Source organism: Sabethes cyaneus, chromosome 1, assembly GCF_943734655.1.
Source record: "Sabethes cyaneus chromosome 1, idSabCyanKW18_F2, whole genome shotgun sequence".
Taxonomy (NCBI): domain Eukaryota; kingdom Metazoa; phylum Arthropoda; class Insecta; order Diptera; family Culicidae; genus Sabethes; species Sabethes cyaneus.
The window spans coordinates 130,376,461-130,393,557 of record NC_071353.1 but is presented as its reverse complement, the minus strand read 5'-3'; the positions used below and the strand labels follow the sequence as shown (position 1 = coordinate 130,393,557).

The following is a 17,097-nucleotide window of genomic DNA, read 5'->3' as shown; positions in this document are numbered from 1 at the left end:
GGTGCTTGGTAGCGGTCGGTTATTGGGGCTTGGCGACGGATTCCTGTTAAATATATCGCACTAGCTGTTTGGTCTGGAGGGTTGAGAGGCGGGTTCGACTCTATGGTTTAAAGCTCCTGTCGTCTACCGCGAACGTCAACGTCGTGCTGTGCTCAATTTACTTTGTAGACTTATCTTGGGACTGTATAAATGCCAAGGAAATGGAAGATGAAATTTGTTCGAGCCATGATAAGCTGATTATCCTAGATTTGTCTTCTTGTTGGTTTCACTTGTTGGAAAATTGCAGCGCTATGGAGGACAACCGGTGTTAGGCGCGGCTGACGAGAACGCCACTTCTTCACTATGCTATATTTTACAACTCAAGCACTACAAAAAGCCACAAAAAGCCAGGACGAGCCACATTTAACAATTGGATCAAACTATCATTTTTCACCTCATCTTCATCATCATCATTATATTTAAAATGTGTAACCCCGGCCTTGGATAGAGAGATCTCAAAGTCGTGGAGTCCACGTAGGACCGGAACGCCTCCGTCTGCGAGCATAAGCGTGCTGTTTAGCTAAGCTTGGGGATCTACCTGTGTTTCAGTGGCCACATTGCCTGTTTCGTCAAATAGAACGAGTGTTTGAGGTTTCCTTGAACTCTGAGGATGACAACACTAAAGTAGAGGCATAGCTATTAAACGACCATGGCTGGATAACCCGATAAATGAAAAAGAAATTGCGATCCTAAATTCAAACTCATTTTCAGCTCAAGTTTCCACTTTAATTTCATATCCAATTGCAAGTCTAATTTAATTCCAATTTCAAATAAACTTTTAAGTTCAAGTTTTAAGTACGACTTCATGGCTAATTTCAAGTTAAACTTCCTGCTCTGAAAATCATTAGTTTGCGGTATTGAAGATGATGTGTAGAAGATCTTTCGATTGATTGCGGCAAAAATATTGAAAACTCCCCGAATTATTAGCGCTCAAAACTTAACAGAAACACTTTTTGTGACACTCGCAGTCTTAAAAGGTACACTTGCGCATTACATTTTCTAGACTGCTGTTAAGAAGTGGCTTTTAATTCGAGCCTGCTTCAATCCGGTTTTCCTCATTTTTATTAATAAAAATGTAAATCCCAAGAATAAACTTCATATACAGCACGTTTAAAGTGAGCTTGTGTTCGGTCAAATGCTGCCTTATGATAGCAAATTAAGATATTGCGATTCTTACAATCGTGCTTCGAATGTGACAATTTAGTGAACTCAAATCCCGGTGTTTTGAATCTGGAATGCTTTGACATCTTCAGACAGCCAGTTTGATACCAATTATTTCTGCGAGATCTATGATTATCCGTATATTATGTTTAAGTTCATTGTTTGTCCGTGGATTGTAGGAAAGCCTTGAGTCTATGAAATTGAATCCTTTTTTGAACTTCTCGAAATCAGTACCTTTCATTTGTTCCCTAACTGCTAAACAATCAAACAAATTATTGAATATTTTAATTCTAATAGTAATAAGGTATGCAGACGGTGAAGCTTGAACTGAAATGAATTCGGATGTAGTGGTCTCTCCCTATAGACATAGATATATGTAATGTTTCCGTACACATTTCTGCATAACGAACGAAAGGTTAAGCAAACCTTAACGGGAACTGTTACCTTGCGGCAGCTGCTGTGAGCTTTCTTTTGTTCTACCTAAAATCAGACTATAGCCTTTGGAACTCAACAACTTTGCTCTAGTAGCTTGTCTAATATATATTGTTTAGTGTTTTCTTGTTTATGTAGCAGAATGCATGTATACATCACACAAATTGTAGGCATCTTCTTGCCTACTTGCTAGGGAGCGCGGCGGCATTCCGTGCACCTAGTTTCGCGGGGTTACAAAGGTTTTTTTTAGTAAAGGCAAATCGCAAATACCTACTTAACATGTTTACGCTCTCTCGCAGTAACAGCTGTTAGCGCATGATGTAAATTCTAGTAAATTCAACTCTTGCTAGATAATGCTTGATAGATTCCCGTTTCCGGGAATCATTTTTTTGTTATAAAAAAACAACTCTATAAGTGTGAAGATGGAAATCCCTGTTTAACATTCGTTTCAATATAGTTTTCTAATGCGATCCGGTACGATTCACTTCGTCGGCCAATCTTAGTCAATTTCTTCCCCAGCACATCGTGAACAGCCCTAATGTACTGGTCTGCTACCATTTCATTCTTCATATTTAATCCGTAATCCGTTCATCAGCTTCAGCAGAGGTGTTTCTATTCCACAGGGAGTTACCGTTTACTTGTTTTTTCTCTTACTTCTTCGGAAAAATGTATGGCAAAATAGAACTATTAGAACTAGTATCTGCAGGTACTATGAATTAGCCTCACTCTCGATGCAGGCGCGTGAACGAACACTGCAACTACATACCTACTAGAATACACAGGCACACGCGGGGTGCATTTACAGGGATCTCGAGTTCAGCGCGGTTCGGTTGGAAAATATGTACGTGGCTAACGAGTGGAGCCTTACCCGAGACCAAATTTGAAACATACGGATATGTGGAAACTGGAACTTGACCAACTTGATTATTGCTGCTTGTTTCACACGGTACGTCACCGTTATTTGATATTATTGACAGACTAACATTAGGTTGTGAGAGATTGGTAGAGATTAAATGAGTTATTTTGAATATACAGACAGCGTACACTTGCGAATAAATAGCCTTTAAAGTGATAGTTAAACAATAATTACAAACATTACCGATTGTTTTTTTGCTGTTATTTTTGTGATAAACTGCATAAACTAAAAGCTTAAACAATGTTAATCTCCTAAAGTCGAAAACGAAAACACTTCGACGGACCTATTGTTTTTGGACACCTTCGGTGACGTGGCTGTTGATGGTCGTGACTCCGGAGGCAGCAGCTGCTGCAGCAGCTCGAGCCTCCCGCTTCTGATCGTCGCTGTCCTCGTCGGAGTAGTCTTCATCGTGGGTGTGGGTCACCGAGCGGGGCGTTTCAGGTCGAGTATGCGGCACGGACACGTTACCACCGGCGGTGGTCAGCAGACCGACGGAAGGTTCCTTCTCGATTATGGCCTGGAAAAACAGGTGAAATATACTTTAGTAATGTGCAATTATGGGATATGGGATATGGGAAATTATGAGTTGAGCAGAAATTTTGAAAGCTTGAAAACTGCTGTCAGAATAGTATAAATGAGAAACATTGATTGGGTTGTAATTTTTTAGCGTGTGGATAAAAATTGATGAAATTTTTACAGAAACTAGCTGATAGTGCAAAGTTTACGTTGGCGGATTTTCATCACAACCTGTTTAAGCGGTTATCGAGATGCCATCGAAGTAAGACCAGATCCACCAAAAAATCAGGTGCGTCGTCGAAGTAAAATTCATCTTTTTCCCACAGATGAATTGAGAATCACCTGGATATCCCTCATTCGGCGGTTTTCCAAGTAGTTTGGTGAAGTCATTCAAGGACACCCGGACGATCCAGGAGCGTTCAGGCAGTGGCCGAAAACCGAACACATCTGATCTGGTGAAGGTCAGGAGTTGATGTCTGTTCAAGCGTCGGCCGAAATTTTCGTGGATATTACCATCTAATTTGTCTAAAAAATGATGAGACGTGTCGGCGTCCATGTCTTCAAGCTCCGGAAGGCATCGAGCCGAAACAACACACAAATACGGTGCTTAAGCCCAGTATCAGGAAGCTGTACCGAGAATGGCTGATGAAACCGAAGTGCGTTACGAATCAGTGCCGTGGCAGGAGTTTAAAGTTGCCACATCACGGTTGGCCGTTCCTAAGTAGGTCAAGAAGAGGAAGATGAACAAATTCGCCAAAACGTTCTTGGTATGCCTCCAGAACCGCTTGCTACCCTTACTGCGGTTTCACGGAGGCGAGATGCTGTTTTGGCTGGACTTGGTACCTCCTCATTACGCGCGGATAGTGTTAGACTTGTACAGAGATAACAATGTTGTTTTTATACTAAAACACTTCAACCCACCGAATTTGCCGGAGCTTTGCAGGATTGAGAAGTCTTGGGGCCATCACATGAAGCCTAGACTTCGAAAAAGAAAGTATTGGAAAACTTATTAAAGGAGGTCCGGGAAATGTTGGCCGGCTGTCTACATCAATTGATTGCCAAGATTTAAGGTACGGAATGACTACCGGAGGAGTTGAAAGACGGGGTTATCTGCCCTATCTACAAGAAAGGAGAAAAGCTGGATCGTGAGAACTACCGAACGATCACCATCCTAAATGCCTTCTACAAAATGCTTTCCCAAATCATCTTCCATCGATTATCGCAAATAGCCAATAGATTCGTGGGAAGTTATCAGACTGGTTTCATGGAGAATTGGTCTACAACCGACCAAATCTTCACCCTGGGACAGATTCTCCAGAAGTGCTGTGAATTTCGAGTCTCCATGCATTACCTGTTCATTGATCTTCTCCTCTGTTGGGTACTCTTACCACTGCGTCTATTATTTTGAATTATTGTGGTATGCCCTGTTTTATTATTTTACTGTACGCTTCAAGCTTACTTATCACTTATTAAGGACGTGACAGGCTGGTAGCTGGAGCGAGACATGTGCCAATCAGGGATGACTAGGTTTATGAACTTAGTTACCCTGATCGGCGACGCAAACCAGATCTCCCCTTTTTGAGATACTGCAGTCTGCGTACTATTTGTGCTCCACAATTGCAGAGCAAGTGTTCCGAGGTTAAATATCATCTTGTACGAAACCGTGATTCCGAAGATGATATTTGCTCGGACAATGTCCTGTCGCAAGACTGGTAAGCTTGCTGAGATCTCTCTTATTGAGACTCAGCAACTTTTGAGTAACCCAGGCTGGATACTCGACGTTATATATTTTTAGATTGTTTGAGAGATTGTACAGCCATCCTACTGGCCATAACTGTTCGGCTCTCCTTTTGTTTCGGCCCATCCTCCAGCACACAGCCAGAGATCAGGCAGAGTGAATCTCTACCCGTGAGTGGAGAGTTGAAGCCACATCTTCGTTTGTCGATTCACAACGAGTTGGCGTGTTGAGGATAGACGAGGATCAGGACTGAACCTCAGCTAGCGCACCGTTCAAGTCCTGTTCCTTCCCTACTCTCCTCTTCACCTCATTCGTTTTTTCGGCAGAGAGAGCTTGCTGGTAAGTGGAGAGAGCTGGTAAGAAATCGTCCACTGCATCAGTGACCGGCTTGATGCAGCAAGGGCAAATTGCTGTGGAGGGCGCCCTGGTACTCCACAGGCTCCGTTGCGGCAAGAAAATTTATAGAACCCCCTCCACCTCCACCTCCACCATTCATCCCTCGGCACGGGTCGCGTCGCACCTTGGATTACGGGTTTATCCATTCTTGTTTTTACATAATAGCCATGGATAACAGGTATTACAACCATCTCCTTTAGGGACTTTGGACCCTCTGCTTTGGTTCCTGGGAGTCGAGAGAACCGTCCTGCAGGCGAAGAGTTTGCACTTCAGCCTTCGCATGAGTGCCCCCTTCTCTGTCCGCATACCACCCTAGTTTCCACCGGTTGTCCGATTTCCACTAAGGAACGTATCCCGGATGGTACCACGAGGAGGTAGAGATAGGAGTTGCTGAATAAGAGGCTGTGGAACCTAATGGTGGTTCTGTTTCATTGATTTCAAAGCCGCATATGATAGTGTGAACCGTCAGAGCTATGGTAAATTCTGGACGAAAATGGTTTTCTGGGTAAGCTCACTAAACCTATCATGGCTACGATGGATGGAATCCAGTGCAGTGTGAGAATCTCGGTTGGATTGTCGAACCCATTCGAATCTCGCAGGGGACTTCGACAAGGAGATAGTCTTTCCTGCCTGCTATTTAACATTGCGCTAGAAGGTGTTATAAGACGAGCGGTGACCGAAATGCGGGACACGATTTTTGATAAATCCAGTCAATTTATCTGCTTTGCTGACGACGGGGATGCTGTCGACAGAATATTTGAGGCGGTGGAAGGTCAGCACACCTAGCTAAAACGCGAAGCAGAGAAGATTAGGTTGAAGATAAATACATCTCAAACGAAGTATATGCTGGCGGGCGGGTCCGAGCGCGACAGGGTCCGCTTGGGCAGTGCCGTGGTAATCGACGGGGATAATAGACGACAAGTTCGTATACCTTGGCTCACTGACAACAGCGGACAACAGTACCAGCCGTGAGATTAAAAGGTGTATTATCAGCGGAAGTCGGGCCTACTACGGACTCCACAAACACTTTCGGTCAAACAATCTGAGCCCCGTACAAAGTGCACACTGTACAAAACGCTAACGAGACCGGTTGCCCTCTACGGGCATGAAACTTGGACACTGCTAGAAGAGAACTAACGAGCACTCGCAGTTTTCGAACGGCGGCAAACTTTGTATTCGTATTGTTCTTGGTAAACTTCGAAAGTTTTTGAATCCTAACTTCCTCCGGAACATCAAACTTGTGCTGGGCGGGGAAGTACAGTATCTCCGGAAGCTGCCGGAAGTCCGCCTTGACGTTAGTCTCATTAGCCGTGATGAGAGCGTTGAGAATTTTGCAGGTGCTTGCGCATAATAAATGCGTGGCGACGTCATTTTGTTCCAATTTTCGAAAAACTGACCGCAATAAAAATACAGTGTAAACAATACACTCTAAACTATGTACTTCTACCAAATTTTCCTAGAGAAAATACCCAATGGGTAATTTTCTACAGCGTTTATTCCGTGATGCAATTTGATGTGCGACACCCTTTATTTGCTTCTCGGAGACGTGTGGCACAGGTCTAACGGAAGGAAGAGTATCTTAGACATTGATTAAAATAAATACCAATTAGAAGACCCTGTCAGAGGAGTCTCACTGTACGAAACCCGAGTCGTGAACATTCCAGCTGATTGCAGTGTCGAGGACCAGTGAAACTGTGAACTGTGCACCCAGAGAAAATACTGTCTGTCTGGATAAAATAGTTAACCTCGTATAAGTACAGTACGAGGTTATCGTATGCATACGTCAAGGCAGCTACTGGTTGCTGGGCGACCAGCGAACCAGAGACCAGATGACTGTAGCATCGAAGACCAGCGCAAAACCATCAGGAACCTGAGTGAATTTTACATTCAAAGAATAGATTAGATTTTGGTTGGCATTAAGGAAAAGATAGAGGACCAGACCCATAGGACTAGCGACCATGGGCCGACTCCCCTGCTGACGAAGATGAGAGAATCACCCTTATTCTGCGAGGCGAGTGACGTGACTATTTGGAGTCGCCGCGAATCAGGTGACAATTGTCACCTAGATGACTGGCATTGTCACCTAGGTGACACGGCTTGTCACTTAGGTGACAGGGGTTTGTTACCTAGGTGACTTGGTTGTCACCTAGGTGACAATTGTCGTATTCAGTCATGTGACTCGCAGAATAAGGGTGAATTTTTGCAATTTGTGATCTCCACTTCCTGTATGGTGCCTCAAAACAACGCAAAGCCCGTTTTCGCCGAAAGCAGGGCTACGTATTTAACTAATGCGATGTCGCATCACGTCGCAGTCGCGTTTACTCTGTACGGGAGCTAAAAGTACAGGAAATTGCTAAGCTAGTGGAACGCTCCTATTGACTTTGACTCTTACAGCCTCTGCCAATCCAGATTTGAATATGCGACGCCCGTTGTCATTGTCCTTCTTAGAGGCAAATTGGGAGGCTGTATGATGCCTCAAGACTTGCAGCCTCTGTGCCTGTAAAAACCACGACGGTAGTTGCCTAACGACCCAATTGAACAGTGGATCCAAGCACTTGGAGTAGCTGCTTCAAGTGTCGACCTCTAACGTCAGAGCCGCCTTTCATTAAACGCATTTTTACTGGAGATAAAAATGTTTTCTTTTAATCAGGTGAAGGCCCTAGTAGTGACCTCAGTAGGAACAGCACTTATCTCCATTCATCCAACTAGAACCATGGCTGTTCGTCGCCAGTCCTGTAGTCTGGTTAGGGGTGCTTCGCGCACCGTAGACGAAGCGCAACACCTTCCGTTCAAAGACACCAAGGGTTCTGGTGCTGGTTATTCGCGAGCATAACCCATAACTCGTGGTCTTAAATTCCCGGAACGTCCTCTTCTAGTCGATTGGATACAGGAAAGGTTTATGAAAATCTTCTAATAAACGATCTAACTGAATGCAACAATTGAAGAGACCACGACGACTTTTGAAGCATCATGCTGAGATGTAAGGGAGATCCGGATGAAATAGTTAACCTCGTATAAGAACAGTATGAGGTTTTTGGATGCATACGTCAAGCTCTTGAGATCCAGGAATATAAGAGGCGGTTGGTCGAAACCATTATTGGGCTGGAATCAGCAGCGGCTTATCGCCACTGGGGTAAACCCTGCGTTTCCTGGCGCGGCAGTCTTTACAATAGTTATTGGTACGGCCGCTATAGCAGTAGTCGCATGATTTGATAATGATGTTAACCAATAGATGACCAATAGATCTGTTACTAACAGATTCAGTCAAAGCTCGCAATCTACAATATTCCCGCTTATTGTTTCGGTTCAATACACTGAAGTTTGGAGTTTGGTTAAAGAGGGTCGATACGGACGGAGAACATCAGGCATTTTCGAGCTTCTGCGATTGGCGGCAAGAACGAATCACGCACGATATTTACAAGGTAGCTTACAGTCGGCTGGACATGTAGTGAGGATGTCGGACAACGAGCAAGAAGCGAACGTAATATGCAACAAAGATCAGAACAAAGACTGATGACTTTGTTTCAGATGCCACATTTTTGTTCAACAGTATTTATTTGACACAGTGGTTCACAAAAAATATTTAGCGGAGGCATATGTAGGCGCTACATTCGATGGATGCCAAAGCAGTGGATGTTAGACGCAATATGAGACGGACAGTCTCGATCGAATAGTTTGGAAACGACCGTGAATCAGTTTACGTCCAGTTAAGTGAGCAAGACCCAGTCTTCACCGGTTATACATGTTTCTTAACTGGTTTAGGATAATCTTGAATCTATCCGTTGCATTGTATGCACTATATTATTATGTTATTCATGGCATCTTTCTTACAGCTAGTGTAAATATATGTTTTACAATTATTATACCCTACATATTTTAAGACCATTTTGTCATACGTGAGACTCGGGTTTTTTCGCTTGTGGTGAATCTAAATATCTTTTGTCGTAGTATTCGATTCCTTGAAATACTCTCTATGATATTCTCTGATACTATTAATCTGGTTGTTAACAACAAAAATTACTTTTACGTAATACTATGTTACATCATAATCTATCATATCGTTATGCACTGTATATTTTATTTGTGCGGATGGAATGCAATATATTTATATTAGTTTACTATATATTCATTAAATATTTTATGTATTAAAGACTTCATATCTATCAGTATAATGAACAAATCGAGTGCTGGAAGACGGGCGTGACTGATAGCTTGAGTCACTCGGAAGAAACTTGTTCCAATCAATCTGAAGGCCCATCTATCTATTAAAATCTCAGGCAAATATAATTTGCCTCGGAGCCGTTGATCGAGGAAGTTTTTGCTGGAATGTATTCCCATTTAGTCGCGTAAGTTTAGCTTTTTTTTAACACTACAAACATCAACAAACATTGCCCGAGGACGAACACACATTCTATTCTACTGGCAAAGACTGGCTTCACAACACATCCGCACAAGTTTTTTCGAATAATATATCTTCCAATTGCAAGTATGGGAAATGTTTGGAAGCCAACTCAAGCGGACTAGGCCAAACTAGCGGATAGCGGGGACAGTTGTTTGTACTCACGCAGACTTCTTTCGAAACGTCCTCCGGCGCATGTTCGGCATTCGGCGTTCCGAGATTTCGAGACCGGGTTCTTTGAATCATCGGAGCATCCAGCGTGAATCGCTGCTCGTGAGCTACGGTCGATTCGTGCGGTAGCAACATCGCCGGTGCTCGGAACATGTACGAGAACGGATAGTACATCAGGTTCAGAATAGTTGCCGCGTAGAGATCTGCATATCTTACAACCTAAAACGAAGGGAAATGCTAACAAAAAAGTTTCTACAATCAGGGTGGAAATACTAACCTGTCCGGAGAAGAAGGTTTGTCGCGAACCGGACCGGAACAGGGATCCCATCATACCGTAGGCCAGATCCATTTTGTGCGTCACATCGCGGATCGCAGTTCGTACCGACGAGATGTCCGGTTTTTCTTTGGCACTGGAGTCTAGATTTTTGTACAGATCACCGAGCTTCACGTCTAGCTGCTGCAGTTCGGCAAACAGTTGACACTTGTCGGTCCACACGTGCAGCTCCTGTACCAGTTCCGGTACGATCAGGAAAGTGCGCCAGCCACGGATTTTCTTACTCTTCAGAATGTCTCCGAAAATGTGGTCTCCCACGTAGAGCACATCTTTGCCCTTGGCGCCAATCAGCTTGGTAAAGACATCACACGAACCACCCGAGTAAACCTGATTGGCCTGCAGTGGGCCCATGTGGGTTCCCACACGAAGCGCTCCGGTTGTGGTGTCCACCTGGCGCAAAATGGTACCTTCACCGAAGAACAGAGGCTTCCGGGCATCGACCACGATGGTATCGAAGTAGGTTTTCCAGTCACGGTGCGGTTCCTCCGGTTTGGCACCATGGGGGAAATCGAACAGGAAAGTCATGATGCGATTGGTGAACGTATAATCACTGTTGGTCAGTAGAAACAGCTTTGCACCGGAATCGCGAAGCCGCGACAGAACCATCGGAAGACGTTCATCCTTCTTGACGTATTCGTCAAGATTCTGTGAAATGAAAAAAATATTTAATTAGAAATTCAACATTCAAATAACTATTGCAAAAACATACTTCTAGTGTTTTCTTTTTTAGGTCCCCATAGATGTGCACCCAGTCGACTGCTCCACGCACATCTTGGAAGATGGACCTGAACGACATAAACAGTTCACCGTATTTTACGCCAGTTTTGTCCACTTGTTCGGCATACTGTGGTGAGTTGGTGAAAAAGTCCACTAGACATGCGAGCAGATAGGTTTCCGGGAGGTTAAACAGCGTATTTAACACGTACACTCGACTTTCGTCCAACTGGAGAAATTTGTTTGGGTACAGTTCGTACACCTGGGAACTGCAACGAAAAAATGAAAGTTTTATGTTTTAAATCTTAGATTCAATATGGACAGAAAAGAACTTACTGTTTCAAGAATTCAAATCCGTGCACACACACCAGAATGTTTCCGTACGAGTCCACCTTCAGCAGGTTACCGTAAAGGGTGTCGAACCAGAGGCCTCTCACCGGGAAAGACGGATCGTACTCGAATTGGAGTATTTCCACCGGGTAGCCCAGGTTAACCAGCCGTTCTTTGACCAGATCGAATCCCAGCTGTTCATACTGGGGTGATTTGTACTCGGCAATCGTATAATCCATGTCGAAGCCATAGAATTTGATGTTTTCCAGATGCAAAGAGCGGTTGACGAAAATTCTGCGAAGCGAAAAATATGGAAGAGCTGTCAGTGGAATTTAAAGTATGCAAAGAACAGAACCTGTTTTATAGGTGGCGCGTGTTTCTCATAACGAAATATGCTGACGAGTTTTCACCCCTCCCGAAACCCATTAAATAAGGCTACACCTACGCCGCTCTATTTGGTTGCTTTATTTTTCGGAAAACATATATTGCGTTTTCCACGTACCCATTCTCGCGGTAGGAATACACGCAGCGGAAAAGCTAAAATGTACGTGGGTTGCGAGATGCTAAATTGTACAATTTCCCCGGAGGAAGCTTTCAAAACAGGACGCTTAGCTTTAATGCACAAATTGATTTTGCTTCGAAAAGCCATTGTGGCAGTGCCGAGCAATATACCTACGGTGATTAACAGTGATTTGAAAGTGAGAGGTTTCGTCAATTAGACTTGTTCGAATTCAGCAGAAATGGCGCGATCCGGTTCAGCTTAATTTGTTCTATTCGAAAGGTGTAATGAATACTGCGGATACGAGGAAAATTTCAATAGATACGATAAAAGGATATGTTGTATTTTTCGATTACTTAAGTATATTTGACGCTAATAACAGCTTGAGAGGCTGTACTGCCTATGTCGCATAGCACAATCCCATACGAAAAGTCATTGAGTTGAGAAGTTAGTGTGGTTATGTATACGATTTTTACCATAATACTTTAAATTAAAACTCAATCATAACTTTTTATCAAAGAGCTTTAATTTTAATTAGAAATTTTAGTGAAAAAACAAGCAAGAGACTGATATGCGATTATTTAGTACATCTTGTAGCTAAATAATTGCATACCAGTCTCAGCTCTTTTTTTGTCCAAGCATCTTTTGAAGACCAACGAAAGCTACTTGCCAAACAAATCACTTGTTTCTAAACGCTTTTCTTTCATGAAAACAATGCAATTTTGTTGAAAGCCTTAAAACCATCGACTTGATTTATTTTCAAATGTTGGGAAAGGAATGTGTTATCAATTCCACTATGACAGAAGCGTAAAGAGCAGCGAACAAGCTGTATGCCGTTTCCTGCAAAGCAACTCCAAACGATTGTAACCAGTTTAACTCTCCACAACCGGTATTACGGTTTCCAAAAATTGCCGGTACTACCGGTTAGACAGCTCTAGTTGGGCTCCTCTATTCCTGGTGTCGGTGGGGTTCTTGAAGAAAACGGATTTCACTGCCGAGTCGTCCGGCATCCTCGCGACGTGGCCAGCCCACCGTTGTCTATCAACTTTCGCCAGGTGTACGATGGGAATCTCTCCAAGTAGTGAATACAACTCGTGGTTCATACGCCTACCTCACTCTCCGCTTTCCGTTTGTAATCCGCCAAAAATAGTTCGCAACACCTTTCGTTCAAATACGGCAAGTGTTCGTATGTCTTCCGTAAGCAAAGTTACAGTCTTAAGTCCGTACTTAAGATTACCAGTCTGATTAGCAGTTGTCCATGGTCACCTCTTTCGGTGGCATCCAAGCTCGTTGGTCTCTCCATCGCTCTAGAAAAAAATTGGGCTTGTACTATAGATACTCCACGCCTTCTCACCAGATCTCCCGTGGTGCCACGATGCCGAAATTTTGGGGGTTCTAACTTATCGAGCAACACCCTGTTGCCACGGAATTCAGCGATCTGTAATTCCAGCTACCAAGCATTCATTCCATGTTCGCCCCTGACAGACGTTCAAGGCTATCCCTCGTTTCTGCACTGAGCATTCGAAGGGGAGCCCCCTTCCCTGTCGGCTACGAGCTAAATTTCCACCGGGATTGGTTACCCGATCTCCGCTAAGGTTGCTCATATTCCGGCTGGTATTACGAAGTGGTAGGGATAGGCGTTTCTGGATGCGAGTCTTAGGACCACTATGGGTTCTTTGTTATGCATTATCGAGCCGTTCACCAATCAGAAATCTTTGGATATAATATTTATTTTATTCGTCATTGTACCGAGGTGATAAGAGGTTAATTTGAAGATATTTCTCGGTAGCCTATTGTGCAATTGCATTCATGTCCTCGTTCAGTAATGTTACTAGCTCCGAAGTTGATATCCTTGGCTGTATACAAATAAGCTGGACGTCATCAGCATACATTTGAATTTTGCAATGTTTCAGAACGTTCGGCAGATCATCGATATACAGCGAGAATAGAACTGGTCCAAGCACAGACCCCTGAGGTACACCGGAGATAACTGGTAGCCCATTCTACCTACAATAAACAGTGTGTGATCTTTCATTAAATACGAATGTAGTAACGCGATCGCAGAACGATGAAAGTTGTAGCGACGATCCAGTTTGTTTGCGCATATCCAATGAGGAACTCCATCGTCGGTGTCATCAACGGCCGAAAGCCACAGAAATTCATGAACGTAGGTGGAAGTGGATCGGACACACCTTGAGGAAAGGAGCGAACGAGGTTTGCAGAGAAGCACTCGGCTGGAATCCACAAGGACAGCCGTTTTTTCGTAATGGAATGTCTTTGATTTCTGTCCACATAGGAATTTCCGGCGTGGTTCCTATTTCACTAAACAAGAAGACAAGACGATCCACGCATAATGGCAAAATTACTTTCAAATATCGCAAAGAAATCTGATCCATTCCGGTCGCTAGCTATTTAATTTCGAAAATTGCAATCACAAATGTCGAACAAAGTTATTAACTTACTTACGTCTTACTTCTAGCAGCATACAGCCCGGATGGTACGTGCTGTATCAAGAATTGCTGTCCACTGTAACCGTTGGTTACAAGTTTTTGTTTGTCTCCACCAATTTAGTATGTTTTTATCAAACTGCTCGAGAAACCTACGTTCTAAGTTCACGTCTAAGCAAATTATTGACAGCAGTCTTCGGAAGGACTGGTCACTCACAAGCGAAAGTTTGCTTCAATGTGGATTGCGAGTATCCATCGCCGAGCGAACTGTCTACTGAATGAGTGATAACGCTCCAAGTCTTCGGGCGGAGGGGTCGCTAATGTGGGAAGACTTTACCAAAATGGCAAACGAGACTGTATGGGTGATAACAGTACAAATCTTCGGACGGAGGGTTCACTCATACGGGAAAGCTTTTTTAATACCACCACGAAGGCTTGCAACGGTATGGGTGAGGGTAACTATACCGGCACGTTCTTTGCCGAGCGTGGTCAAATCTATCCGAACCATCCACTGAGCAGTTCGTGGCTAACACCACTGTACTCACCCAGCTAGCACCAACTCGTATATCAATGTACGAAAATTATCGTAAATATCTCTTAACAAATTCGCAATTCGTGTAGGATTACGAAGTGAGTCGCGTTTAGTCGGATATTATCGTGTATAAATACTTATATAGTCGTAACGCTTATAATTATTCCTAATCACGTATATCGCCTCCAAAATAGTACGGATATGCCAATTTTGCGCATCAAATACGGTTTATTAGCATGTATATCTGTATGTAATGCTGATTTTTATCTTTTATATACATATGAAAATGCTAGCTGGGCAGTCACGGGCTACTCGATGCCAATTCGTCGAGTGTCTCGACACACACCAGCTGAATTCAACCTGCTCGAGCAATCTAGCACGTTGGGCCCAACTATTTCTGCTGTTCGTGAGATTCGTCCGGCATCCTTATGACGTGACCGGCCCATCGTAATTTCTCAACTTTCACCAGATGTAGTACCTGCAGTTCGTCCTAGTGCGAAAATTTGATCCGGTGTAGCGCGTGTCAGCATAAACAGCCTTACATTACAGTAATCGAGCCAATCGCCCTTTTTGGTAGATAGAACAAATCCATTCCCCCGGTAGTTTCTTTTCCTCCTAAATCCTTGAGATTATCCAGTGAAGTGCCATTGCTAGATGGTTTCTTACCATTTTCGTAGAGCTCTGCCGGGAGTTGGTCCTTTCCGGCGGCTCTGTCAGTGTTCAGTTGTCCGATTTCTCGCTGGATCTCTTCGAGAGAGTCGGGACCCCAGGTTAACTTTCGTTCCGCCCCCTTCTGTTATATCGCGATTGAGATGCCTCGCCACCTCGACCACCTCGCGCTCATTTATGATCAGGTTTCCCTCCTCATTCCTAGATATATCAGGTTCTGGTTTACATCCGTTACGAGACTGATTCACCTTCTCTTAGAACTTGCCCGTGCCATTTGTTCGGAATAGTTGTTCGAGGTCTTCAAGATCTGTGTCCTCCTTCTGGCGCTTTTTCCTCCTAAGCACCGTGTTCAACTCATTCCGCACTCGTCGATGCTTGGCCAAATTTTTCATCCTACTAGTCCGGTTTAGCAGTCAAGTCGAACAGTCAAATCCAGTTAAACATCGATTTTCGACTTCTAGTCGTCACCCTCACTCTAAAAAGTGTTGCAAGGGTTTTCATTCAAAATGCTAAATAATAGTCTGCCATCTTGGATTCAAAATAGCATCGAATTCTCGACCAACATGTCAAAAGATCCAACGTGCAAATGAGAGATTCTCTTTGCGTCTCCTCTCTTATGCATATTATGGTGGGACCTTTTGAAATGTTGCTCATCAAATATTGATTGTCTTCTATTACCCACCCCCTTACTAAAAATATACATATAACCTAAATGAAATCGCAGGCATAAAATTGTCCGTCAATAAATTATATTTCTTAGTCTGTAGCCATACAACGTGCTAAGTTAACTAAATTATACAGGTTTTGATCGATGACGAATAACGACGATCAACTTATCAAGATAAAGTGCGGTCAAAATATTTTTCGTCACTATTTTGATGTAAGATGACTAAAGCATGCTTCACTTAGAATTGGAACACACTTTTGCTCATATTGTGGCGCTCTTGGTGGACGGATTTGGAAGTTCTTGGCGCCCACGTGTCGAAAATTTTGTTAGCTTCACCTATGTAATTTTGACATTCCGCAAAACGACTGTAATTTGTAAACAAACAACATGGAAGCCGAAAGAAGGGAAAAAATTGTGCAGGGTTATTTGGAAAATCCACTGTGGTCTGCATCTAGGTTAGCTAAATGGCTGAAATTGCCCAGAAATACCGTATGGCGCGTTATGAAACGGTATAAGGAAACATTGACGACGATTCGGAAGCCCCAAGCTAATCATCGGAGTGGAGCTATCGACCGGAAACTGCGTGGTAAAATTTTGAATGCCATCAAGAGGAATTCCAATCTGTTGGATCGTGATTTGGTCAGAAAATTCGGTGCTGTCCATAGTACCGTTGGGAAAATTCGACTCCGGGAAGGAATCAAGTCGTATCGAGCTAGCAAACAGCCAAACTGAACCATAAAACAGAACAGTGTGGCCAAAATCCGTGCTCGAAAGCTATACGACCGGGTGCTAACCAAGTTCGACGGGTGTTTTCTGATGGTTGATGGAACCTATGTCAAGGCTGACTTCGGGCAAATGCCAGGTCAAAAATTTTACTTGGCAACGGTTCGGGGGATGTTCCAAGCAAATTTAATTTTGTTTTTGCCGACAAATTTGCACGAAAATGTATGATTTGGCAGGGCACTTGCAGTTGTGGCAGAAAAACGAAAGTTTTCGTTACAAATAGGACCACGACGTCGGAACTGTACCAAAAGGAGTGTCTTCAAAGACGAATTTTGCCGTTCATTCGATCCCACCAACCACCATCTGGTGAGGTTTTGGCCAGATTTGGCAAGCTGTCATTACAACACAGTCGTT

The 17,097-nt window shown here is 43.5% G+C and overlaps 1 protein-coding gene across 2 annotated transcripts in view; it reads right to left on the bottom strand.

Annotated features, from left to right (window-relative positions):
* Positions 1-1,570: 1,570 nt before the first annotated feature.
* LOC128734840 (cytosolic purine 5'-nucleotidase) overlaps positions 1,571-17,097 on the bottom strand; it is an 83,464-nt gene continuing 67,937 nt past the window's right edge. The window contains exons 3-7 of one of the 2 annotated variants that reach the window (XM_053829222.1): positions 11,153-11,440; positions 10,812-11,085; positions 10,046-10,747; positions 9,763-9,987; positions 1,571-3,065 (exon numbers count right to left, since the gene is read on the bottom strand). In XM_053829222.1, coding sequence (XP_053685197.1) covers positions 2,832-3,065; positions 9,763-9,987; positions 10,046-10,747; positions 10,812-11,085; positions 11,153-11,440 — 1,723 coding nt within the window. In that variant the 3' untranslated portion in view covers positions 1,571-2,831. The remainder of the gene's footprint in view (positions 3,066-9,762; positions 9,988-10,045; positions 10,748-10,811; positions 11,086-11,152; positions 11,441-17,097) is intronic. The other variant, XM_053829214.1, reaches the window with a different exon arrangement.